At 33.6% G+C, this 23,899-nt stretch overlaps 1 protein-coding gene across 1 annotated transcript in view; it reads left to right on the forward strand.

Moving 5' to 3' along the window:
* The window catches only part of PIK3C2G (phosphatidylinositol-4-phosphate 3-kinase catalytic subunit type 2 gamma), a 379,881-nt gene that overhangs the window by 50,304 nt on the left and 305,678 nt on the right, over positions 1-23,899 (forward strand). The window contains exons 8-10 of the mRNA XM_054443284.2: positions 11,616-11,738; positions 16,508-16,541; positions 19,835-20,030. Of these exons, the coding sequence (XP_054299259.1) occupies positions 11,616-11,738; positions 16,508-16,541; positions 19,835-20,030 (353 nt within the window). The remainder of the gene's footprint in view (positions 1-11,615; positions 11,739-16,507; positions 16,542-19,834; positions 20,031-23,899) is intronic.

Below are 23,899 nucleotides of genomic sequence, written 5' to 3' on the forward strand. Positions count from 1 at the left end.
GGATATATTAAGACTTAATTCCTAGAGTATTTTTGTCTCTTTACTATATGTAGAAATACTTTTGAGGTTATGGTAACCTACTTATGAATGAATTATAGTTATCTAAATGTTTCAGCACTGCTCATATATCATAGACATCTTTTTTCACACACAAATTATTGATAATTTATAACAGTTCTTAATTTCCAAATTCAGATGTTTGATCTTATTACTTATGTATGAAGCCTCCTTTATTTCTAGTTTGAAAGAAATGATTGACTATTGTAAATTTTTCTAATATGACTTAAAAGTTGGCAAAATATCAAAGAAATACTGTCTTTCCATTATCACTGGCAAATAGCAATCATCATTCGCAGCTAAATTATTTTATAAATAGGTCACAGTGTATGTGATTTTCCAGATGAACTCAATCGAAAACAATGAGTTCTTTAAATGAGATTTTTGCCTATGAAGCATCAATAGTAAATATCTTAGAAATGAGGACAGACTATGATATTATCAATTCACAATTTTGTGCTTTCTATTCATTTGACAAGTACATTAAGTAGCATTTCATCATGTCCAAAACAGTGTCAATTGGAAAAATAATGTTTTTTTCATATCTCCCAAACTTGGATTATTACACATGATTTGAAAAAATAACAAGCATGCAGCTGAATAAGTCAGACATGAATATTATTGAATAATATGAATATTTTAAAGTACCAAATATTTTCTTTCTTGACAATTATTATTTCAACATATTTTAGATGATAACCATTTTAGGCCAGGCATTCTGGCTATTATGTCAAATGGCTAGTTTTGTATGTAATTTACAAAGAGTTTTTTCACTGGACATTTTTTCCTCTCTTCTATTCCATTAAAACCGTGAACTATAGAGAATATTTTTGAATTCATTCTGTATTCTTAATTTCATAGAAATTGAATAATATGAATTCAATAGGAATTTCAGAAACATTAAGAATGGAAGAGAATCCTCCCCCCCAAGGTATTACTGAATGCTTACTTCATGCAAATTATGAAACTATTTACTCACTGAAACCAAGAGAAATGGGAGTTCAAACCATACTCTGAAGCTGCCAATGATCTAGTTGGAGAGACAGCATATCCACATAAATAATATACACAATGGTGTCTATACAGAGCAAAGCAGTATAAAACTAAATCGTAGCCTTGGAGAAAGAATCAACTTCTGATTTAAAATCACTTCTTCCTAGTAGTCTCTAATATGTTGTCTCCAAAATTCTTTATTAAAATGCCAGTCAGGATCATGGTAGGAAATCCCTACCATGAATGACAAATTTACACTAGAATCTAGTAATTGTTGAATTTATTGTAAATTAGATGAACCAGGGTTGAGGAAAAATCAATTCATGCTTCAAAATGTGGTTTAGCTTCATGAAACATCTATCTGGTCAGAAAATAACTGAGAACCCCTAAGTCCTTCTATCATCTAGCCCATGACTCAGAGGCTACACCAAGTAGATAACCAGGAGAATATGACATCTCTAGTGTTCAGGTTTAAGTAATTCAGTGAGGAGCAAAATAATACTTATTTAACACTTGCGCAAGACCAAAATCTAACTGTATCCATCTAGAGAGAGAAAGAAAATTCCATATATGAGTAGAAAGGAAGAGGACACATAGGGATTTTATATTTAGCTTCTTTTAAACTGAAGCTCTCTTGGTTACAAGCAAATCTATTGTTAGATTTTCAGAAGTTCCAATTTCAAACAAAATTTAAGCCTAATGGTAGTCTAAGACAAAATTTAGGAGCAGAGATTCCAAAGCCAGATAAATGTATAAGTCAACCCTCCACCACTATGGAAGTTTTGTATTCGACCTTCCTTAGATTTATATGATTCATCACTAGAGTGAGGATAAGAAATATAATATAATGATGTTTTAAATAATTAATGAAACAATGGATATAATGGGCTTAGTATAATATAGTGATGGAAGATAAAACATTTTTAAGAAAAGATAAGTACCCGTGTTACTTTATTGCTATTACTGCTACCATTTCTATCACTATTATTCAAGTTGAGGATTGTATAGGATCCGGAAGAAAATTTTCACAAAATTGATTTGCATTCAGAATAGAACATAAGAAAAGGTGGGAAATGAGCAAAAAAAAGTGTAAGAAAATCAGAAAAAATTAAGAGGTAACAAGGAGCAGTTGCAAGGTTGCAAAAGAAGTCAAGGAAATAAAGGCAATAATTATTTATTATTATAGAACACAGGAAAATGAAGCACAGTTGCAGAACTGAAACCAACCTTAGAAGAAATAAAGGGCAGATTGTACTAAAAGTCAAAGCTATCATGTATAGAACACTCTCAGACTTGAAGAAGTATAAAAAAATTAAAAGTAGATTATCAAAATAGAAGATAATCACTAGCCAACATAAGTTGTGTTGCTAATGAGATGGAGAAAACTAGAGGGTTTTGTGCGAAGGAATAACATGATCTGACATTCTACTGGTGATTTATGTACTAAATTATATAATACATGAAGAACACACAATTAAAGAATAATAATAGAAAAGCCACTCATTAATAAATCAAGGAACAAAATATTTTTGGTATCACACACCTGTTTGCCACTTCATGTCTCCTCTCCTCTATGTAAAAGGTCCTATTTGATGAAAAGGATTTTGTAGCTTTTCTTTATCATTTCAGCACCAAAGTTTGCATCTGCTAGCAATATAAGGTGTTGATTTTCTAAGGTCTCCATGAATGGAATCAAACTATATGCACTTTTTGAGCCCTGTATCTTTCACTCAGTATTATTTGTGAGATTTATCCACCTTTTTCCATGTGGTTGTTATTAGTTCATTTTCATTGTTGTGTAATAATTCCATTAAAAGACTGGACTTCAATTTATTTATCTATCCCATTTGTTGGTGTATATTTGAAATAATATCATGAGGTTTTCTAGAGCACATAGCTAGGGACATAGATTTACAAGGCAATACCAAACACTTTTCTAATGATCTTTTACCCATTTCACAATATATGAGAGTTCCTATTGCTGCATTTCCCCACCAACTTATAGTACAGTCCAAATTATAAATGTTTGCCAACATTAGGTATATGTAATGCTATCTTTGTATCAACTTTAATTTTTCTGACTCACAAATTCATACTAAACTCATAAATTCGTCTTTACCTTTTTTAAAAATGTAGTATTCAAGTGCCCTCTTTTATAACTTATCTGTTCAAACTTTTGCTGATATTTCCACATTTCTGTAGATTTTTCAGATAGATTTATGGGAGTTCTTTATATATTTACCCTTCCTTCAGTTATGTATATTGTAAATGTCTTCTGCCATTTAGGGGCTTTTCACTCTAATTATAATGTCTTATTTATTAAGTCACTTTTCTTAAAGTTTAATTTATATAAAATAAAATGCACCCATGTTAAGTGGGTAGTTTAACTAGTTTTCAAAATGTATATAATTAGGTAACAACAACTGGAATGAAGATACAAGATATTTCCATTACAAGAGAAAATGCCCAACTGCCTCTTTACAGTAAATCTCTCTCATCCCAGATTTCATACACCAAAAATTTATTTGCTCTCAATTTGGTTTTCTTTTGCCTTTACTTGACTTTTATATAAATGGAATCTCATATACAATATAAGAGTTCTTGTGGTTCTACATCCTCACCAACACCTGTTACTGTCAGTGTTTTAATTTTAGCCATTCTAGTGACTGTGTGGCAATATTTCCTTCAGTTTTTAATTTGTATTTCCTCAATGGCTGATGATGCCAAATTACTTTTCATGGAATTACTGCTCATTTATATATTTTCTGCTGTCAGGTGCCTGTTCAAATCTTTTGCCTATTTTTAAAGTTGAACTATATATCCTCTTGTTATCAAATTGTGAGGGTCCAGAACCTTACCTGGTTATCAATTAGAGGCCAGGGACGAGGAGCAGTAAACTCCCTCCTGCACATGACTAACTGCAATTGTAATCATTCTAATATGTTCCAGAAGAAAGTTCATTGTGAGGTGTAGGACAAATGTATTGAAAACTTTGTCTCCCTGTCTGTGACTGGTTGTTGGTTGGTTCGCTTGCTTTTTTATTTCATTTATGTGCCATTCAAAAAGCAGAAGCTTTTAATCTTTGTGAAGTCCAGGTTTATTTTTACTTTACAGTTTATGCTTTCTCATCATATTTAATAAAGATCTGCCTACAGAAGTTTGCATACTGTATTTTTCAATACTATTTTTAGTTTTAGCTGTTCTTTAGTTCTATGATCCATTTCAAGTTATAGTTGTAGTTCTAGACTCCCTGTTCTGTTTCATAAATCTATGTCTATCCTAATATCAGTCAACATTACCTTAATTACCATACGTTCATGGAAAGTCTTGGTATCAGGCAATATAAGTTCTCCAAAATCATTCTTGTTTAAAAAAAATTTGGCTATTCTAAGTACTTTGCTACAATTGCATTGAATATATAGATTGATGTAAGGAAACTTGATATTTAAAAAAAATGTATTTTCTAATCCATGAGAGATCAATTTAATCTGATCTATTTCTTCATCTACACAGGTTTCTTAAATCACTCAGCAATGCTTTATAATTTAGCATAGAGATTATGCATATTTTATTAATTAGTTCATGTTTTTGTCTAATATTTTAAATAATATTTTTATATTATTTTCCAGTTGCTTGTTACTAATATGTGGGAGTAGAACTCACTTTCATATATTGACCTTCTATACTATGTCTTCTTGAAATCACTTTTTATATCTAAGAGTTATTTTTTGGATTCCTTAGGATTTCTACATATACAATCATGTCATCTGTGAAATAATTTTATGTTTTCTTCTTTAGTCTATAGCCCTCTTATTTTTTTACTCGCCTTATAATTTAACACTTACTGAGTCTCCAATAGGATTTTACAAGTAGTCATAAGAACAGAATCCCTGCCTTGCTATTTTGAGGGAGAACTTTACAGTCTTTTATCATTAAGTATAAAGTTATTTGGAGGTTATGTTATAATATAAAAAGTTAGTTATATTTTACTGGGTTGAAAAAGCTTCCTTCTATAGTTTACTAAGAGCTTATTTCTTGAATGGATTATGAGTTTTGTCAAATGCTTTTTGTGCATATGTACAAATGCACATATGGTTTTTCTCTTTTATTCTTTTCAAATTTTAAAAATCTTTTTATTACTGGTATAATTACTAAGAATTTATAATCTGTTTCATATATTTCTAACTTCAATTAACTAATATTTTGTTAAGGGTATTTGCATCTATATTTATGAGGGACATCAGTTTGTGTTTTTATTTTCTTATAATATTGTTAGATTTTGGTATAAGAGTAATGCTGGCCTCATAAAATATTAGATAAGCTATTATTATCCGAGCTTACAGTGGAGCCTGTGGTACCATGACATTTCCCTCTGTGTAGGATCCTGCTTCATCCTCAGCTTTGACAGCTCCTGCTTGTTTGTGCCAAAGAGACAGTCTCTCTAAACACTGTTGTCACTCTCCCAGTGGTACTCCACCCTTGCTTATTTATTACTCAATGCTAGACCTATTTTGGCAGCGGGAACAAGGGGAGTTCTGTGTTGTAATGAACCAATCACAGCCTTAGGCAGACTCTGTGTACTTGAGTCTCAGGACTAGGACTCTTGGAGCATTCCCGCCCCTCCTCCACATGGCAGCCAAACTCTGCCTTATATCTGCGTCGTTCACAGTAAACGAGAGTTTATTGCTCCTTGTCCCTGTCCTCTAATTGGTATCCAGGTAAGATCTTGGACCCAAGACAAGTTTCCTGGCCTTTCCCCAGAAGCAAAGGCCTTTTGCTTCTACCCTTCCTTCAACAGCAAAGGAGCTTCTCATCTGTGTCCTACTTCTCCCCCAGAGACAAGACTGTTCTGCTTTTTACTTCTCCAGAAGCAAGGGGTTTTTGCCTGGGCTCAGGGAAATGCAGGGTTTGCTGCTCCTCCTCCTGCAGCTTAGAGTTTTGCTTCTTATGCAAAAAGGATCCACAGAAGTCGACAGAGCGCCGTAACTGTCTCCCAGAAACAGCTGATTACCTACACACCTGAACCACAGAATATGACTTCAGTTTCCTGCACAGCCTTCAGTATTTTCCCTGAAAAACTGGTAGGCGTCCATGGAAAAGAGCTTGCAGGAGATCGTAAACTCCCCATGTGTCTTGGGCTTCCTGATATTCCAAACTGACATGCTAGCTCACACCTGGCCTTTAAAAAATCTGTTAAATTTTAGCTAATTTCTTAATTTCTTCTTACTCATGGATATGGTGACCACCTCTTTCTCCTGTGCTCTGCCAAAGTTTGAACATTTTGTGTGCCCCATCTCTCTTTGGAGCAGTACAGTGTAGTTTGGTTTACTTGGTCCCTTTGCGACCTCAGATCTCAGCGGGGTTCAGAAAAAGTTATAATTTTGTATATTATCTGGATTTTTCATTGTTGCAGAGAGATCGATGTTCTATATTTTCATTTGTTTGTGCATTACACTTTAAGTTCTGGGAAATGTGCAGAACGTGCAGGTTTGTTACATAGGTATACATGTGCCATGGTGGTTTGCTGCACCCATCAACCTGTCATCTACATTAGGTATGTCTCCTATTTCTCTCCCTCCCCTAACCCCCGACCCACCAACAGGCCCGGTGTGTGATGTTCCCCTCCCTGTGTCCCTGTGTTCCCGTTGTTCAACTCCCACTTATGAGTGAGAACATGTGGTGTTAGGTTTTCTGTTCCTGTGTTAGTTTGCTAACTAAGAATGATGGTTTCCAGCTTCATCCATGTCCCTGCAAAGGACATGAACTCATTCTTTTTTATATTTTAAGCCAAGCTGCATTTCAAAGCTGTTTTTAATTTTTAAGGAAAAAAAATTCATATTGGCACTAACTACTGAATCTGGAATGAAAAGCATTCTAAATTCTCAATTTGTCTCCAAACTCATTAATTGAATTTGATAATTTTCACTGTGTCTAATATAAATAGAAACTCATGAAAGTTTATATAAAATCTGGAAGATGGTAAGCTGTTACATGGCTGTTTAAATGCATACTGCTTTGGTATCCATCACAGCTAAATAAGAGAGGAGAATAAACAACCACTTATGCCATTTTGTTTGGTTTTCCAGAAAGATGCAGGGGAGAAAAGGTTGTTACCCATCTTTTCAAATGTTCAAAACATTTTTCAAGTATGGTTAATTAATCCTAAAGTATTAGCATATGGTTCCTTCAAAGTCCAGGACACATCCAATATTTCCAAAGATAAGCTTGGAATATACTACATAAAATAACATCATAGTGCTGTTTTCAGTTTTCATTAATCCAAAGAAATTAGAAAGAATTTAGAAGCAGTTTAGTCTAAACTCCTATGCAATGAAAAAATATTCTCTAAATATCCCTCATTGCTCATATACGTGAATCTGGAGCACCTTTCTATTCAGAAGGCAGCCTACGCAGTTTTTGGACAAATAATTTTAAGAAAAAATTTTCTTATATTGAGTCAAAGGAACCTTTCTAGGTGTGCAACCATTTGTTCTCATTTATCATTTTAGAGCTACTTACAATAAATCTAATCCTCTTTTTACCTGAAAGACCATCAAATACTTGAAATGGTTATAATGTTTTATTTTTCTTCTTTTTTGCCAAGCTAAAATTTTGTAATACCATCAACTACCTTCACGTTGATGTTTATTAAGCTGTAGTCTTCTGGCTTATGTCTCCACACTGTGTGCTCCATCTGTGACCCAAACTTTCTCCTCCATCATTAAAATATGAAATGTTCTGAAATGTTATGTAACCAGTGTTCAACTTTTTTTTCTCTATCTACATTCTCTCTCGGGACAATCATATTCAAATTTTAGTCTATGTATCACCTCTATGAAAATGTTGTCCAAGTCTACCTTTGTTATTTCTTGAAATAAGGTGCTCACCCTACTGCATTTTGTGTCTGTAGGGGATCTCACATTGTGAATCAGCCATCATAGGGTTTGTAAATTTTAAACTGATATTCCCCTCATACTCTGGTGTGTGAGTGCCTGTGTGTGTGCATGCATTTGTATATGTATGTGTATTTGGGGAGAAACTCTGTAGGTCAGTATAGAAAAGTGTTTCTATACAATGATTGTGCATTTACTTCTGCCTGGGTCCAAAAAAGTCACAACAACCTAGTGCAATTTTTAACATAAATTCCTACTGAGTAGTATAAATTAATACCCCAGAGACACACAGACTAGGGTTCAGTTTCTCAGATAATCATTTTTCTTACTCAAGGGCTGAGAGAGGCTTCATCAAAAGTGTTTCTGATCAGTAGGCATAGTTTTTCTTCTCCCACTTTTTACAGGTGGCTGCTATACAATGTCTGAGGCCTATTCGAGGATCTTAGCTCCAGTTCTGCCCCTTCCCCCTACCTTCACCAAGTGATTTAGTCCTAAGATTTCAGCACTTGTCCCACTGTTAACAATAAACGCCAATAAACTAGATCTACATCTAGTCTGATATTTCCTCCAGACCATTACAGGATCACTGTTGGAGCTACTGCTCAGGCTTGAAGTTCCCTCTAAATGTCTGCAACCCTGAGATTTATCTTGCCTTTCTTAAAATTTGTTTAATGTTTATATGAACATGTGGGGAGTGTGTGTGTGTGTGCATGTGTGTGTGGTGTAGTGTGTCTGTATTTTCTCAGTCCAACAGTTGCTAGAGATAGAACTCCCTTGCATTTCCTCTGGGAAGCTCAAAGGCTATGTATCAAAAAATACTCACGTCACGATTCTACCAGAAATATTTGTCTGTGTTTCTGCCATAATGAATAGCACCCCATATTCTTAGTTTCCAAAATTTGGAAATGAAACTTTGGAATCATCTTAAATCCAAACTTTCTGTTGGTTCTCATATCCAATTAATCACCAACTCAATTTTACAATTGCAATCTTTTACTTCACATATTCTAGCAATCTCAGTTATGCATGAATATAATGATTATCTTCAGAATGTGATGATTAAATGAGATAAGTAGATCACATAAGAAGTACTGCAAGACTGGAGTAATAGATTGAATAAATCAGCTACAAGCTACCTAGTGACCTGAGTCAACCCAGTATTAGTATTTCAATTAGTGATGTTTATGAATTTTCACAAACTCATGTATCACACATATTTACTTAGAACAGATGAATGAAAAAAAAACATAGAACCTAATATGACTTTTCAGTTTTTTATGATTTTCTAATTTTTATTCTATTAGTTATCTCTGCATATACAGTGCTTCATTTCTCTTATAAACTGAAAGATTGGTGTGAATGAATAAAATTAATTAGTTAAACATTAAAATTTAGCCCTCATTATCTGCCAGGCACCATATTTCATATTTTACCTAATTTAATCTTTACAGAAACTTATTGTTCTCACTTCACAGAAGAGGGAGCCTAGGGACATGAAAGTTAAATACTCTGATGATGGCCACAGGTAGAAAGGGGCAGAACCAGGGTGTAAACAAACAGATCTTGACTTAAGAGCTGACAATATTGTCTATGATGCTATTCTGAATGAATACTGTATTAACAGTATATTAATAGTGATGTTGTTGTCTTTTGGTAATTTCCAATTTGTTAAGTACTTTCTCAAATCTAGTACCCAAACTAAACTCCAGTTTGGATAATATACATTGAAAACGTGGTGGAACTAACTTTCTAGTTATGGAGAGCATGTGTCTTTTGATTCAATTTAATAGTGAACTGGATCTGGTAGCCACATCACAATATTGACTTACATTGAGTTTACACATAAGTGAAATAAATGATTTTTTTTCCATTTGCACAACTCATAAATTTTTCTTCCCCATGTTATTATTGAGTAGATGTATTTTTTTAATCCATGAAAGACTTAAAATAGATCTCAACTAAATTGCGTCTTTTTACTTTTAGCTCATTAATAAAATCTGTGTACAATTTTTGGAATCCTCATTTTGTCTTTTATAGTATTAGTTATTATTCAGGTTTTTGTCATTGGTTTCGGGATTTGTAAAATTACTTATCAGAGATACTGGCAACAAATTTAAAAAGTACATATTATTTTTCCACAAAAGCAAAGTATTATCCCATTATATAAAACTTGCATTGTGTCTTTGTATTGACACTTTGTTAAGAAAATGCCCTAGAATAAGGAGAATTAAAATCTTTTTATGCTGTGAACACATATCTTTGTGTGAAAATAAAAGGAAAAACTCGGTTCCATCTCTTCTTGAAATAAACTGTTGTAATTTTCCATTGGAATGACAGTGGTGCTGGTGACAAAACTGATGTTTTTTGAAAAACCACAACTGTTAATGATAAAGACAAAGAATATAAAAACATTGTAGAGTGAAACATGATTCACACAGAATCAACGAAAAGAGAGATTTCTCACTATAGTTAATGGCAAAACATGGAAAAGAATAAGGTCAAAACAGAGAAGATTTTTTTAAAATAAATGCTTATTTAAGAACATGTGCAAATCTGAGATATAGAACGGCTAATGAAAAGTTCTTAGAATGGTGACCATAAAATCGCTGTCTATCTTAAGGCCAGCCTGCATTGTTGATTTTAAGAATTTGTCATTGCTGTAGGTGTATTGGGCCATTTTTGTGTTGCTGTAAAGAAATACCTGAGTCTGAGTAATTTATAAAGAAAAGAGGTTGAATTGGCTCACAGTTCTGCAGACAATACAAGAAGTGTGGTACCAGCATCTGCTTCTGTTGAGGGCCTCAGGAAGCTTGCAATCATAGCAGAAAGTGAAGGGGAATCAGGTGTCTCACACGGCAAGAGCTGGAGCAGAGGGAGGCGGGATGTGCTGCACAATTTTAAACAACCAGATTTTGTGAGAACTCACTCACTATTGCAAGGACAGCACCAAGCCATTCAAGAGGGATCCGCCTCCGTGACCCAACGCCTCCCACCAGGCCTCGCTTCCAACATTGGGGCTTATATTTCAATATGAGATTTGGAGAGGACAAACATCCAAACTGTATCAGTAGACTGTATTTGTCATCAGCGATTTTTTTGAAAAATCAGTCACTTCAAGGATGTGCAATCAGATGATTAGCAAACACCTTAACACCACAACGGGTTGTCCACAGTTTGTTCTGAACCCTGTGAATCTGATTTTCTAGTAAGTTTGCCCAACTATACACTGATTCCAAACAACAGGTGTTTGAAACTCTCTTGGGGTCGGCCATCATAACTTTGTTTTCATGGTGTTTTGTGGAAACCACAGACTTTGTCTAAGGCTGAGTTTCCCCGCGTTCCCAACACTTCCTCCTCCCTCTCTTTTCCTCTCCCTCTTCCTTACCACTTCCTCTCCTTCTACCTCTCTCTCTCATTTTGTTTCAAGTAATGTTAAATTAGAGCTAAGTTAGTAAGTTAGTGTTAAGTCAGTTCTAATTTTGAACATTTGCTCAATGAAAATTAAAGCCCCAGTCACAGGATAACCAGAGTCTTGAGAACTTTCTTTTTATGTGAAAGCAAACAAGCATATTTTATTCCACTTGCTCCTCATGGAAAAAGAAGTTTGAGGATAAATTAATGTCCCCTCATTTATTTCAATAGATTGTAAGATGTGACTCTTGTTATCTACAGGAAAACGTGGATAATATTATTGAAGAAGTTAAAAAAATATGCAGTGTTCTAGGGTGTGTGGAAACCAAACAAATTACAGATGCAGTAAATGAACTAAGTCTAATTCTTCAGAGAAAAGCAGAGGTAAGTATATTCATTTATTACACAGTAGTTTTAAACCTGAGTTCAATACTTAATTAAGGAGAGTGAAAGACTTTTTACTAACAACTGTATTTCCGTGTGTATGTTTGTGTGTATCTGTGTGTGTGTGTGTGTGTGTGTGTGTGTGCAGCCAAACAGTATATTTCAATTGTTTGGGGGTATTGGCAGCTTGAGTCTATTATGCCAAATAGATCTGATTAAACTATAAGGACATTGATTACACCTTTGAAGTTTGTAACCACCTTACAACTTCAGGTGATACTGAAATCAATCCTATAATCCTACCTAAATGAACGTAATTATATAATATTCATATGTAAGTGTTTGTATAGATTGTTAATGGTTCTCACGTATACGAGTGTATACAGGCATAAGTGTCATGTTTGTATGGATAAGCATATTTATAAAAAAGAAAAAATCCATTTTTGTGGTATCTTTTGCAAATTTTGCAGTGCACACTGCCTCCATGATTTCTGTGTGACTTTCTATGGATCCCACATCATGGTTTGGTGGGCTTAAAAAATGGGCATTATGTGATTTTCTTTTGAATTCTCAGAAATCTGATGTAGACCTGTAAGTGATTATTTTCCAAGAAAAATATTACGACATCTGGTTACAATAAATTCATTTATCTTATTATTAGTTTAGCAGATGATAAAGCAGAAAGATATGATGATAATAACTAGTATTTGCTAGTCCATTGTAATGTATAAAATAGTTTGACATATGCATTACCTCACTGAATTTAATTTTTATTTTATCTCAATTGATGCTCACAGCAATGTCATAAAGTCGTATTTTAATGTTCATTTCACTATTAAAACTCAATGCTTACAGTGTGTGTGTACAGAGAATTAGTAAGTGGCAAAATACAGATTTGAACCTAGGCCTCTACATACATTACAGTGTATGTGAAACTTTCTAAGATAGAGTGAATACATACATTCTCTATCTGCATGGTAGAAAACAAGAGAGATTCTACTACTTTTGAATATGCCAATCTTGAAATTTTCAAAAGATTGATTTACAATGTAGATAATCATATTACCACATAGAAATAATCATGCTTACTGCTTATTGTTTCAAATAGATAAGTGGGTATGAAAATTCAGTAGTTTCTTAATGTTGGGCTTCCTAGATCTTATTTAATCCAACGTTTTGTGTGATTAGACAGTAAAAAATGAACATAGAAATTTAAATATGTTCTTTACATGAACAATGACAATGAAGATTTTGATGAGTCATGGAGGTATACCACAAAAATATTTTAAAGATAAACATTGCTGAAAAGCTAAAATGCAAAGCACTAAAGAAATCAAAATTTAAATAATGTAATCAATAAATCCAGAAATTAAATATCGAAGACAGATTTGTGTTTATTTCCCTAAGTTTTTCTTAATAAGGCAACACCTTCTCTTTTACTTTCCAATTATAGAAGGAAATGGAATAACTATGTAGTCTCCAAAACTGTTTTTGTATGTAGCCATTAAGACCTAGGGCCTTTACAAATAACAACAAGGTAAAACAATCTGATTTGATCGCATCTAATATAATCATATTTTTCTATTCTGCGTCAGAGTGAAAAAAATATACTACAGCAGGGGTGTTCAATCTTTTGGCTTCCCTGGGCCACATCGGAAGAATTGTCTTGGGCCACACATAAAATACACTAATGCTAACAATAGCTGATAGGCTAAAAAAAAAAAAAATCTCATCATCTTTTAAGGAAGTTTACATATTTGTGATATTTGTGTTGGGCCACATTCAATGTCATCCTGGGCTGCATGTGGCCCACAGGCCGCGAGTTGAACAACCTTGTATTAGAATCTTAAAAAGCATTTCACCAGTATGTTTTGAAAATAACTATTTTGATGAGCTTATAAACTTGGGAATTATATGATGCTGAAAAAGGGCTTTCTAATTGGTGATGTTAAGTCAGTATAACAAGGTAGTAAGAATTAGCTTTGAACAAGCAGTTATTTCTCTTAAATTGTCACATTTTAGAAACATGACAAGCTCCAAGAGCTGATAAAATACATGAGATAAGATAATGCAAATATGAATTGGATTTAAGATCTACCAGTTTCTATCTAAACATCCTGTGGAAAACTAATTCACTTTTTGGAGTTTTAATTTTCCTCATGTTTAAAACAGAAAAATAAAAGAATTTCCAGAGTTCTTGTGAGTATTGGAAATAATGTTAATAAAGGGCCCTGATGACAGTGTAGCTTGAATGAGATCATTGTTGTTACTGGAGGTATTAAGGATGGTGCTGGTGCTAGTTCTGGAGAATCTTTCCCACAAGGCCAATATGAAGGCTTTAATTCACACAAGCACCAGGAAGGTTGGCCCTTGTCATCTCATGGCCATCGATTACAGCCAGCCTCCTGACAAATATGAACCATTGCCAGAGGAGGAGACCAGATGTGTGGATGTGGACACGTCTTCCCATCTGTTAAGGCTATTTGGTTATTCTTCGACTTTTATGTCCAGCTCTTGGCGAATTGGCAGACAAACAACTGACCAAACAACGAGGAAAATATAATTTTAGGATGAAGCATTTCGAATGATGTTAAAGTATTGCTGGTTATAAAAAGTTTTATCTTCAAAACACTCATTTTCTGAAACTCCTTAAAAGAACAAAAATGACAATTTTTCAGAAATATCAGACTTACAATATTTGAAGCTAAAAGAATTCTTCACAAAGGAATTAGTCATTTCATAGGAAAGCCATAAACAATTATAATACTCAAGAAAAACTCATCTTCACATTTCACTTTCCTTATGTACTAGTATAAACACAAAATTTTGTGTGATACTTCTTTGAAACTTTTAAACTCGTAATGTCGAAATATTTATCCTATATTTTGATAAGACTAAAATGATTTTCATGCATAGAAATTAAGAAACGAGTTGAAAATAAGGAGTTTTATTTAATATGTCAATAGACAAAATAGTTCAATATTCTATAAAAATTGGGTCCTACTTATTTTGAGCAGACTGCTGAAAGCTCATTTATTCTACATCAGTTGCATTTATACTTTTGTTCATCTCTTTTTCCATCCCATTTTAACTGTGAGCCCACCTATGTAAGAATACTGGCACACACAGTAAGTACATTTTACAGAATTTGTGCAGTAATCAGCTACAATTAACAATGCCAAAGCAGTCTATCCACCCACCATGAACTTAAGATTGAAGAAATGACAAATACAGGTCTTCTGCCAACAAACTGTGAAATTTGAGAAGATTTTCTTTTTCTTGGCTGCATTTTTGGTCAAAATGCAAAGGACTATTTCCTGCCATACAGGGAAGTCATTAGGTGTTTATTAAATGTAAGCTTTGGCAAGATGAAGACTTATAAGACAAACATACTTGTACTCTATTTTATTCTCTGACCCAGCACTGGAAACAATTTGCATCCTTCAAATTATATTCCAGAACTCATATAATTTAATTTCCATTAAATGCTTACATAACAGGCGAACCACAAAGTGAAAATATGGTCTTTCACATCATGGTGTAGGTGGACGTCACGGTGATTTTCTAATACAAGTCTATATTTCTGAATAAATTGAATTTTAGTTAAATCAGGCTAACATTTTTAATAGTCTCACCCACATGGATAGAATGGAGATCTTATATGTAGTTGTTAAGAGTAGCAACTGGTACTATACTCTAATGAAATATTTTGCCTAATAGAAATGCTTCTGAATAGGTTCATGCAAATGATGCTTTTAATTAAAAAGTTGCATATAAATGTAATGACTTTTAAACATGATCAAAATGTTCTCTCTCTAAAGGAATACTGTAACAAATTTTTTGTTACGGAAAAACAATTATTCTCTAATTTATTTGTTTGAGAAACCTGGCTTTTAACTAATTGTATTTCCTTAAATGCAAGACTTGAAATTTTATTTTTTTATTTTTACTTTTTAAAATTTTGAGTTTATAAATTTAAAAAATTTTAATGTTAATTAAAAATGGATCTTATTAAAAACTGTATTTCCTTTTGGGCTGAAACCATTTTTTAGGATGTCTATAAATCACCTTATACAGTTTTCATGATAGTTTAGTTACAACAAGCAAATCCTAAGCCACCAAAGTAATTCTAGGCTTCTAACAAGGATAAAATTAAATAATTAAGGAAGGCCACCACACTAATGGACATGAATTTAAAGAATAATGAAAATGAAAACAAAAAAATAGGATTTCAGATTGTATTTTTTATTTAAGATATGACCCAAGATATTTTATTTTTTCAAGTGTTTGACTATCAGATTTTTAAAAATTCCCTAAGAAGAAAAAAAGAAAGAAAACTATTTAGTGAATCTATACTATTTTGTCCACTTCAATTCAGTCTTCTTTTTGGTGCTGTCCAAAGCTTGCTGAATAACTGCTAGGAATAAGAGCTGAACATGGCATACAGAGAGAATTAGAAGTGCACTTTTATCAAAAAATCCGTCAGTGTTATGTAAGGGGGATTGAGCTTAGACAATCTATTGTGGTAATTTCTTTTTTAAAAAAATACATAACCTACATTGCTTACTACCGTATTTAGAAAGTTTTTATTTCATCATACAATTTAAATTCATCCTGTTTAATAAGCAAATTGATATATGATGCCAAGAAATATTTTGTTGTTTTACCATGACAAAAAAATTATAACGTTTAGATTTTGGACATTACCATTTGATTATTTTGTGAATTTGTTGTGTGAATAACAAATATAATTTTACATTTTTTTTCAGAATTTTTATCAAAGTTCAGAGACTTCAGCAAAAGGTAAAAATACATGTACTCAAGTATTTTGAAATAAAGAAAAAAATAAGTTATAGAATCCAAAATACTTTTTTCAATTTTTTTATGCAAATACTGTGGTAACACACAACACACATACACACACACACACATACACACACGAGCTTTTTGAGGAGAAAGATGCTTTTCTAAAATTCTTTTTATTAATGGAAGTGATTATTCTGCAAGGGAATAAAAATCTGCACTCTCTAAACTTTTAGCCTGATATTTTTAAAATAATGAGAAAAATAAAAAGATCTATAAAAATTAAAATACTGAAAATATCTTATAACCATTCCAAGACGTTGAAAATTTTACCATTTACTTAATTATATTTTGATGTAAGAAAAATTAGAAAAGTAGTAGATGTCTGTCTGCAGGGTCATCCACTTCAAATTTAAATTCCAGCTCTATTTGAAAGACCAAGCTAATATAACAGGTAGGAGGATTTGGTTCTGGAATAATTAGTGTTTACAGAGGCTCCAAGTCTATAAAATTGCAAGCTACGGGAGGACTTTGCCTCTATAGAAAACAGTAGGTGTGAGATTGCGTGGGATGGAGCAGAGTCTGACTTTTGGAATCAGGCAGAACTGGTTTTGAATTTCAACTCTCTCAACTCAAATCTTAACTGGTTTTGAATCAAAGACTCTGCTTTCAGAGTCTGTGATTCTAGATTAAACTCTTTGATCTTGTTATCCTAATATGCATAAACAATATAATAGGATTGAATGTGCAGGATCTGGTCAGGATCGTTCTTGGTTGTAGATGGTACTTGGCATAGGAATACTCTGAGTATCTGCAGGAAAACTCTCTGCGCCTCAGATGTTCAACTAACACCCCTGGATTCAGAAAAATCCACTGGAAAGCAAATGAAAACCTAACCCGCCCTCCACACTCTTAACTGTTTCAGTAAAGAGCCACGTACAAAAGCATATCCTCTCAACTCTAATTCCCACCACTCAAAAGAAGACACGCAATCATGTTCGAGGAACTCCCCCATCTCACATCAAAAAGGAAAATAGGGTGGCAGAGGGTATAAAGAAACTTGTGCAAGTACAAAAACACTATTCTAGGTGTTCATAAAACCCCAGAACACCATAGAGGGAAGGAAAGAATGGACACTCCCTGACAGTATTGCTAACAGAATCTAAGTGGTCGTACATGGAGTGAGCAAGCTGGAGGCGTGTCTGCACGAAACTGATTCTCCCTTTCTATCATGAATGTTGTAATGAGGTCTCCTCCCCCATATTCCTCAGGGGACTGGAATATGAGATCCCACAAAACTGTACAGAGATGTTCCTGGAGACTTATATTCTATAATAAATCATGACAGAATTTAATTGAGTCTAAATTGCACATAGATTGTCCTTGCCTCTTTATTTCATGGCTCTAAAACTCTTTCCAGAGTAAAATTAGGTGCGATAAACACTTTTCCCACCATATTTCACCACCAAGCCCTGTGTCTTGGGTTCTTAATATGTTTTAATGATGTTATTTGAAATGTAGTCTGCATCCAGAGTTCAGGAAGTAAAACATAATGCGTAAGCATACATCTCTATGCAAACTTAAAGTAGCAAATTATATCCAAGAACCATGTTTCTGCACGAAAAGCAAAAAGTAGAGCTTGAGTAATTAACCAAATGACTAAGTTTCCCCCAAAATATACACTACAGCTTATATTAATAAATCAAATTTATGATTTATTTTAGATGTGTGTTCATTTGCACAATGTTGGGAATTCTTGAAAAGAAGTTTGTGCTTCCTGTTTCAGCATACTGAAAGTACAATTTGGAGACAAAGAAACAAGATGTTTCCATAAATTTATAATTCTCTGCCTCCTGCTGTTCAGGAGAATCTCTGTTGGTTGGCCTCCAGAGTTTGATGAGGCCTCTTTTAAGACTATTTTTACACTGCTTTACTCTTCCGGTTCATTAATTGCTACTGCTGACTTCTCAGAGAATTTTAATTACAGATTTTCTTTTTCCTCTGCCTGTCCCCCCCAGGCTTTTTCAACAGAGGGCACAATTTAAGAAATATAACAAATAAGGAAAATTAATCTACCTTATATATTTTGTACAGATTTATGAATAACTAAGTGAAAAATAGCATGTGTTAACAACAAAAATGTTTAATTATAGACAGAGCTACTGAGGCACATACAGGATGTGGGAGGAAGCTCCATGTCAAGCTGGCCCCTTTCCTGAAGCATCCAACTGCGTGTGTGCTGGAATACTGTAGATTATCAAAGGAAATATCTAGCTCTTTGCACTATTTTCATTTCCAAACAATTAGAAACAAAAGGCAATTCATGCTTTTTTAACTTATAAGTTGTTTATTTCTGGAATTTTCATTTAATATTTTTTAACTTAAGTTGACTTTGGGTAACTGAAACTGTGGAAAGCAAAACTACTGTTAAGACTGAACTACTATATAGGGAATTGCATGTTTTAAAAACAACTTATAAAGAATTGCATGTGTTTGAATAAACAACTGTATCGACTAACTTAGCACGTGGAATCATCACAGCAGATCTGAAGAACACAATTTCTGATGATGTGCTTACTTGTTCTCAATTTCTGCTTAGCTGCCAGAGGAAAACTATTAGCCCCTATACCTAGTAATTTTTCTTCATTTTTCTTCTTTCATGACAAGTCACTTTTAGGAATAACCAGTAGACTCCTTTTAAATAACTAATGGCAAAACTCAAGAAAGGCTTTGATTTTGAAGAGATACAGTAAACATCATAAATCTTTCATTTCAAGCTGGTTTTAAATCCTAGCCTTGTACTATTTTCATTCTCTTTTTAATATCAGCGCATTGTATATGATTAGTGTTCAGTTAATGGTAAACATGATAGCATCATCAAATTTATTATGATTAATTCTTTAGATGGAATTTGTTTGATGTACTTATAAGCCATCTATATCCTTGTCTGAAAATTAATTTTAAACAATCACAAATCAGAACAAAAATTATTGCAAATTACAGTTGATCAGAATGTCAAATTAATAATTTTTTAAATTCCAAATTGTGATGAAAAGGCCATGCTTCCAAGATTTCTGCAGCTGAAGATCGGAAAGCTTATTGATATCTAATCTAGCAGCAACTAAACCAGGTTGCATTCAGAGGTACAGATAGTTAATTCTCTTCAATTGGTAAAGGGTCACTTTAATTAAAATTATTTAAATTGTATTATAAGAAATTTCAAAGCTGTAATTCATGGCCTGTGATAAATATGGCCCTTCTTAGTGACTTGATCTCTATCTCTTCCTTTCTAGGCTTGATAGAGAAGGTAACAACTGAACTATCCACATCCATCTACCAGCTAATCAATGTCTATTGTAACAGCTTTTATGCAGATTTTCAGCCTGTAAATGTACCTAGATGCATTTCTTATCTAAATCCTGGGCTTCCTTCCCACCTCAGTTTCACAGTGTATGCGGCACACAACATTCCAGAAACCTGGGTGCACAGGTGAGTGGTGGTGAGTTTTTCACAAAAGGGTTCATTTTTACATAGCTTCTAAGTAGAATGCAATTTGTCATGTTCTCATACGCAGGAGCAAAAATTTCATAAAATTTTGGAATTAATCAGCATAGTTTTATCCATATTCTTAAAATCACATTTTAAATGTTTAGATTCAAAATGGATATTTAATTTTCTTTCTTCTTCCATTTCCCATATTTAAATAATTGTCATTGCCAATATATCGTTATGGAAATAGAAAATACTAATTCTATTTAGTGGCTCCTCTAAAATTTTCTTTTTCATGTTTGGGTTTAAATGGCTAATGCTAGTTAAGAAAACATAGGAAGACAAAAACATATACACAGGCAGAGAGATAGAGAGTCTTTAAAAACAGAAAAAAAAAAATCACTGATCCCCACCAGGTTTCAGTGGTATTTTGCAAGAATTGTACCTTGATAAAATGAGAATTAGCCAAGAATTATTTGCGTTTCAATAGAAATGAACGACAATTATGCATGGAATACCATCAGATTTTAAGTTGACTCTACTATGTAGTATTTTCTTCAATAACATAATTACAGTAATATAGAGATAATTAATTAAAGTTGATAAGAGTAACTTGGTAATGGATTTATTATACTTACTGCATTTAGCATCTCAAGGAAAAACTGAAATAAATAATTTCAGTAAACATTCGACTTTTGGCCGGGCACAGTGGCTCACGCCTGTAATCCTAGCACTTTGGGAGGCCTAGGCAGGCAAATCACTTCAGGTCCGAAGTTCAAAACCAGCCTGGACAAAATGGTGAAACCCCGTCTCTACTAAAAATACAAAAAATTAGCAGGGCATGGTGGCGCGGCGCCTGTAATCCCAGCTACTCTGGAGGCTGAGGCAGTAGAATCGCTTGAAACCAGGAAGCAGAGGTTGCAGTGTGCAGTGAGCCGAGATCGTGCCACTGCACTCCAACCTGGGGGACAGAGTGAGACTCTGTCTCAAAAAAAAAAGAAAAAAAAATTCAATTTTTATCTTGATCTATATTTTTTAAAAAATAAACTGTATAAATATTCATAGAGTAAATTAAAGAGGAAATTTTACCTATGTATATAAAAAACACTACACACATATTTGTTTAGAATCCATAAAATAATATTTTTATTATTTTTCCTTTTTTAATTTTATGAAAATTTTTAAAGGGCCGATGTATAGTAAAATAAATTATTACTCTAATTAATGTTTTCTTTTAATTTTCTAACCATCAATAAATACGCCTTAGTTTGAATTCCCATGGAAAATCCCTATAGCCGGATAAATACAGATAAGGCTATATGTATAGGGCATGCATTTATATATGTGTGTCTATATGTAAAGAGACAAGGATAAATATACATATAAATATATATGTGTGCAAATGTATATATTTACACACATGTATATATTTACATAAAATGTAAAAATATACGTGTGTAAATATACATATGTGTACAAATGTAAAATACATATGAATATAAAAAAGTGTGCATTTACGCGTGTGTGTGTGTGTGTGCGTATGAATGATCTAACCAACTCTCCTTTTTCTGTCTCTACATAGTACCTACATGCAGAATAAAAATAGAGCACTTTCTAATATTGTTATATACAGGTAGATGTGTACATATGTACATATAATTATAAATATAAAATAATGCTTTTCTGCAAACGTTCCTATAATCAATAAATAAATTAGGGCTTTGATGAAGGAAACAAAATCATCCCAGCCATTCATTACTAGAACAAACTATAAAGGGCTGGACACAGGGGAAAACATGAAGCTACTCCTGTCTTAAGGAATCCATGGACCAGTCAAAATTCTTTGGGAAGAGGCTCCAGTAAGATGTCTTACCTCATGACAAATTACATCTTTATTGTAGATTTTCCTAGGGACCTAGTATATAAGTTATCTATTAATACATAACCAATTACCCCAAAACTTAGCAGTTTAGCACAACAAACTTTGATGAGTTCACATTCTGGGCTCAAGAATCTGGGAAGCATTTTTGCTGGGTGGATCTGGCTTAAGGTTTCCCATGAGTCACAGTCAAACTGTTGACTGAGACCACAGTCATCTCAAGCTCACTGGGGCTGAGGAATCCACTTCTAAGGTGGTATCGATGTGGTTATTGAAAGACCTCAGTTCCCCATGGTGTATAGGTGTGGGAGCCTCAATTGCTTGCCACAGAGTTTTCAACAAATGTCCTCAGGCCATACAGTTGGCTTTTCCCAGAGCAGATGATCCAAGGAATGAGAGAGAGTCTATGAGCAAGGGAACACCAGAGACAGAAGAGACAATCTTTGTAATCTAATCTTGGAAGTGGTATACCACTACTTCTGCCATATTGTATCCTGTGGGAAAGCATGATACAAGGGTTCGCATACCAGGAGACAGAATCATTGGGGGCTATCTTGGAGGCAAGACACCTGGGAAGAAACCAGGCCAGAGGTATCTCCAGAAGCATAGGTACTGACAAACTGAGGGGGTAAAATAACAAAGTGACAACTTTCTAGATGGCTTTAGTCAAAAAGACCATAATTAATGTCAGCAAGTGAAACTAATTTGTTAAGGTACAGGACTCTACAATAAAAAATAGTGAAACATTCACTATCAAATCTGAGGATTTGAAACTGAATTATCATCTACTCCACAGATGCCTTCAGGGAACATCCCACTCAAGCTATCACAGACAAATGAGAATGTATCTTACTTAGAATAATTTGATTAAACAAATTCTTTCCTTGATTCATTACACTGATTAAGAACTCATTCATATTTATCCTAAATTTCTCATTATATGGAACAGAAATTTAATTACTTAACTTTATCCTCTCTATAGATTGAAAGTGCCTTTATCTCAAAGATGAGATAAATTTATCGTTTTGTGTATATATTTCATGATGCTCATTATCTTAATAATAGCATATTATTAGTTCTCCCCCAAGTCCTTTTACAATGTCTGTGTGACCATGCACATTTGTATGTAGGACTATAGTTTTTAAAAACTTCTAGTACCTAAAACATATCCTGGCATGCAATAGGCACTCGATAAAGATTTGTTAAAAATGTTTGAACAAAATCCCTTGAATAGAGAAATGTGTCATACTTGGTTTGTGAAATTGTTACATGGGTCTCGACAGCAGGAATACGTAGTCCATGTCGTGGTTATTACTGAGGGCAAAAATGTAAGCTGAGCTGAAAACTATAAAGAAGCAATGACCATACAGGAAGGTAGACCAGGAGATATTCCAAGGAAGCCAAGAAAATATTACAATAGAGGTGAAAAGCTAAGTGCCTGAGGTCAAGAGGGCCAGAATCAGCGAAAGTGAGTCCAGAGCAATTAGTGGCAGTGTAAGAGTGGTTGACTAGACAACTGTTAAAATGATTGTTAGTAATAATTAATAAGAGTTCAGCAGAATCATATTGTTATATGAGGAGATTATAAAAAAGTCAGTAAACATTATTTTTAAAAAATCCCTTAAGTCACTCATAAAGTACGGTATCATTGATAAATAGAATGCAAAAATAATTATGCAAAAATGCATAATATGTACCTGTAATAAAGCATATCTATGCAAAAAATGATTTGACAGTACTTTCAATTATGGGATACTGTGTGCACAGGGGCAAGCTAAAATTCTTTCTCATCAAGAGGATGCCCTTTTTATGGGGAAGATTTGAATGGCATATAGAGGTTCCTTGTCCCATAACCTTTGCCATTAAAAGGTACATGTGTGCAGTTTATGTCTTCCATTCATGTCACTAAAGTCTAATTTATAAACTTGGCTCATCGTATTAGCACATTAAGGAATGTGTGGGAAACAGGCACAATCTCTCAATATAAATA

The sequence above is a fragment of the Pongo pygmaeus genome, chromosome 10 (assembly GCF_028885625.2).
Source record: "Pongo pygmaeus isolate AG05252 chromosome 10, NHGRI_mPonPyg2-v2.0_pri, whole genome shotgun sequence".
Classification (NCBI taxonomy): Eukaryota; Metazoa; Chordata; class Mammalia; order Primates; family Hominidae; genus Pongo; species Pongo pygmaeus.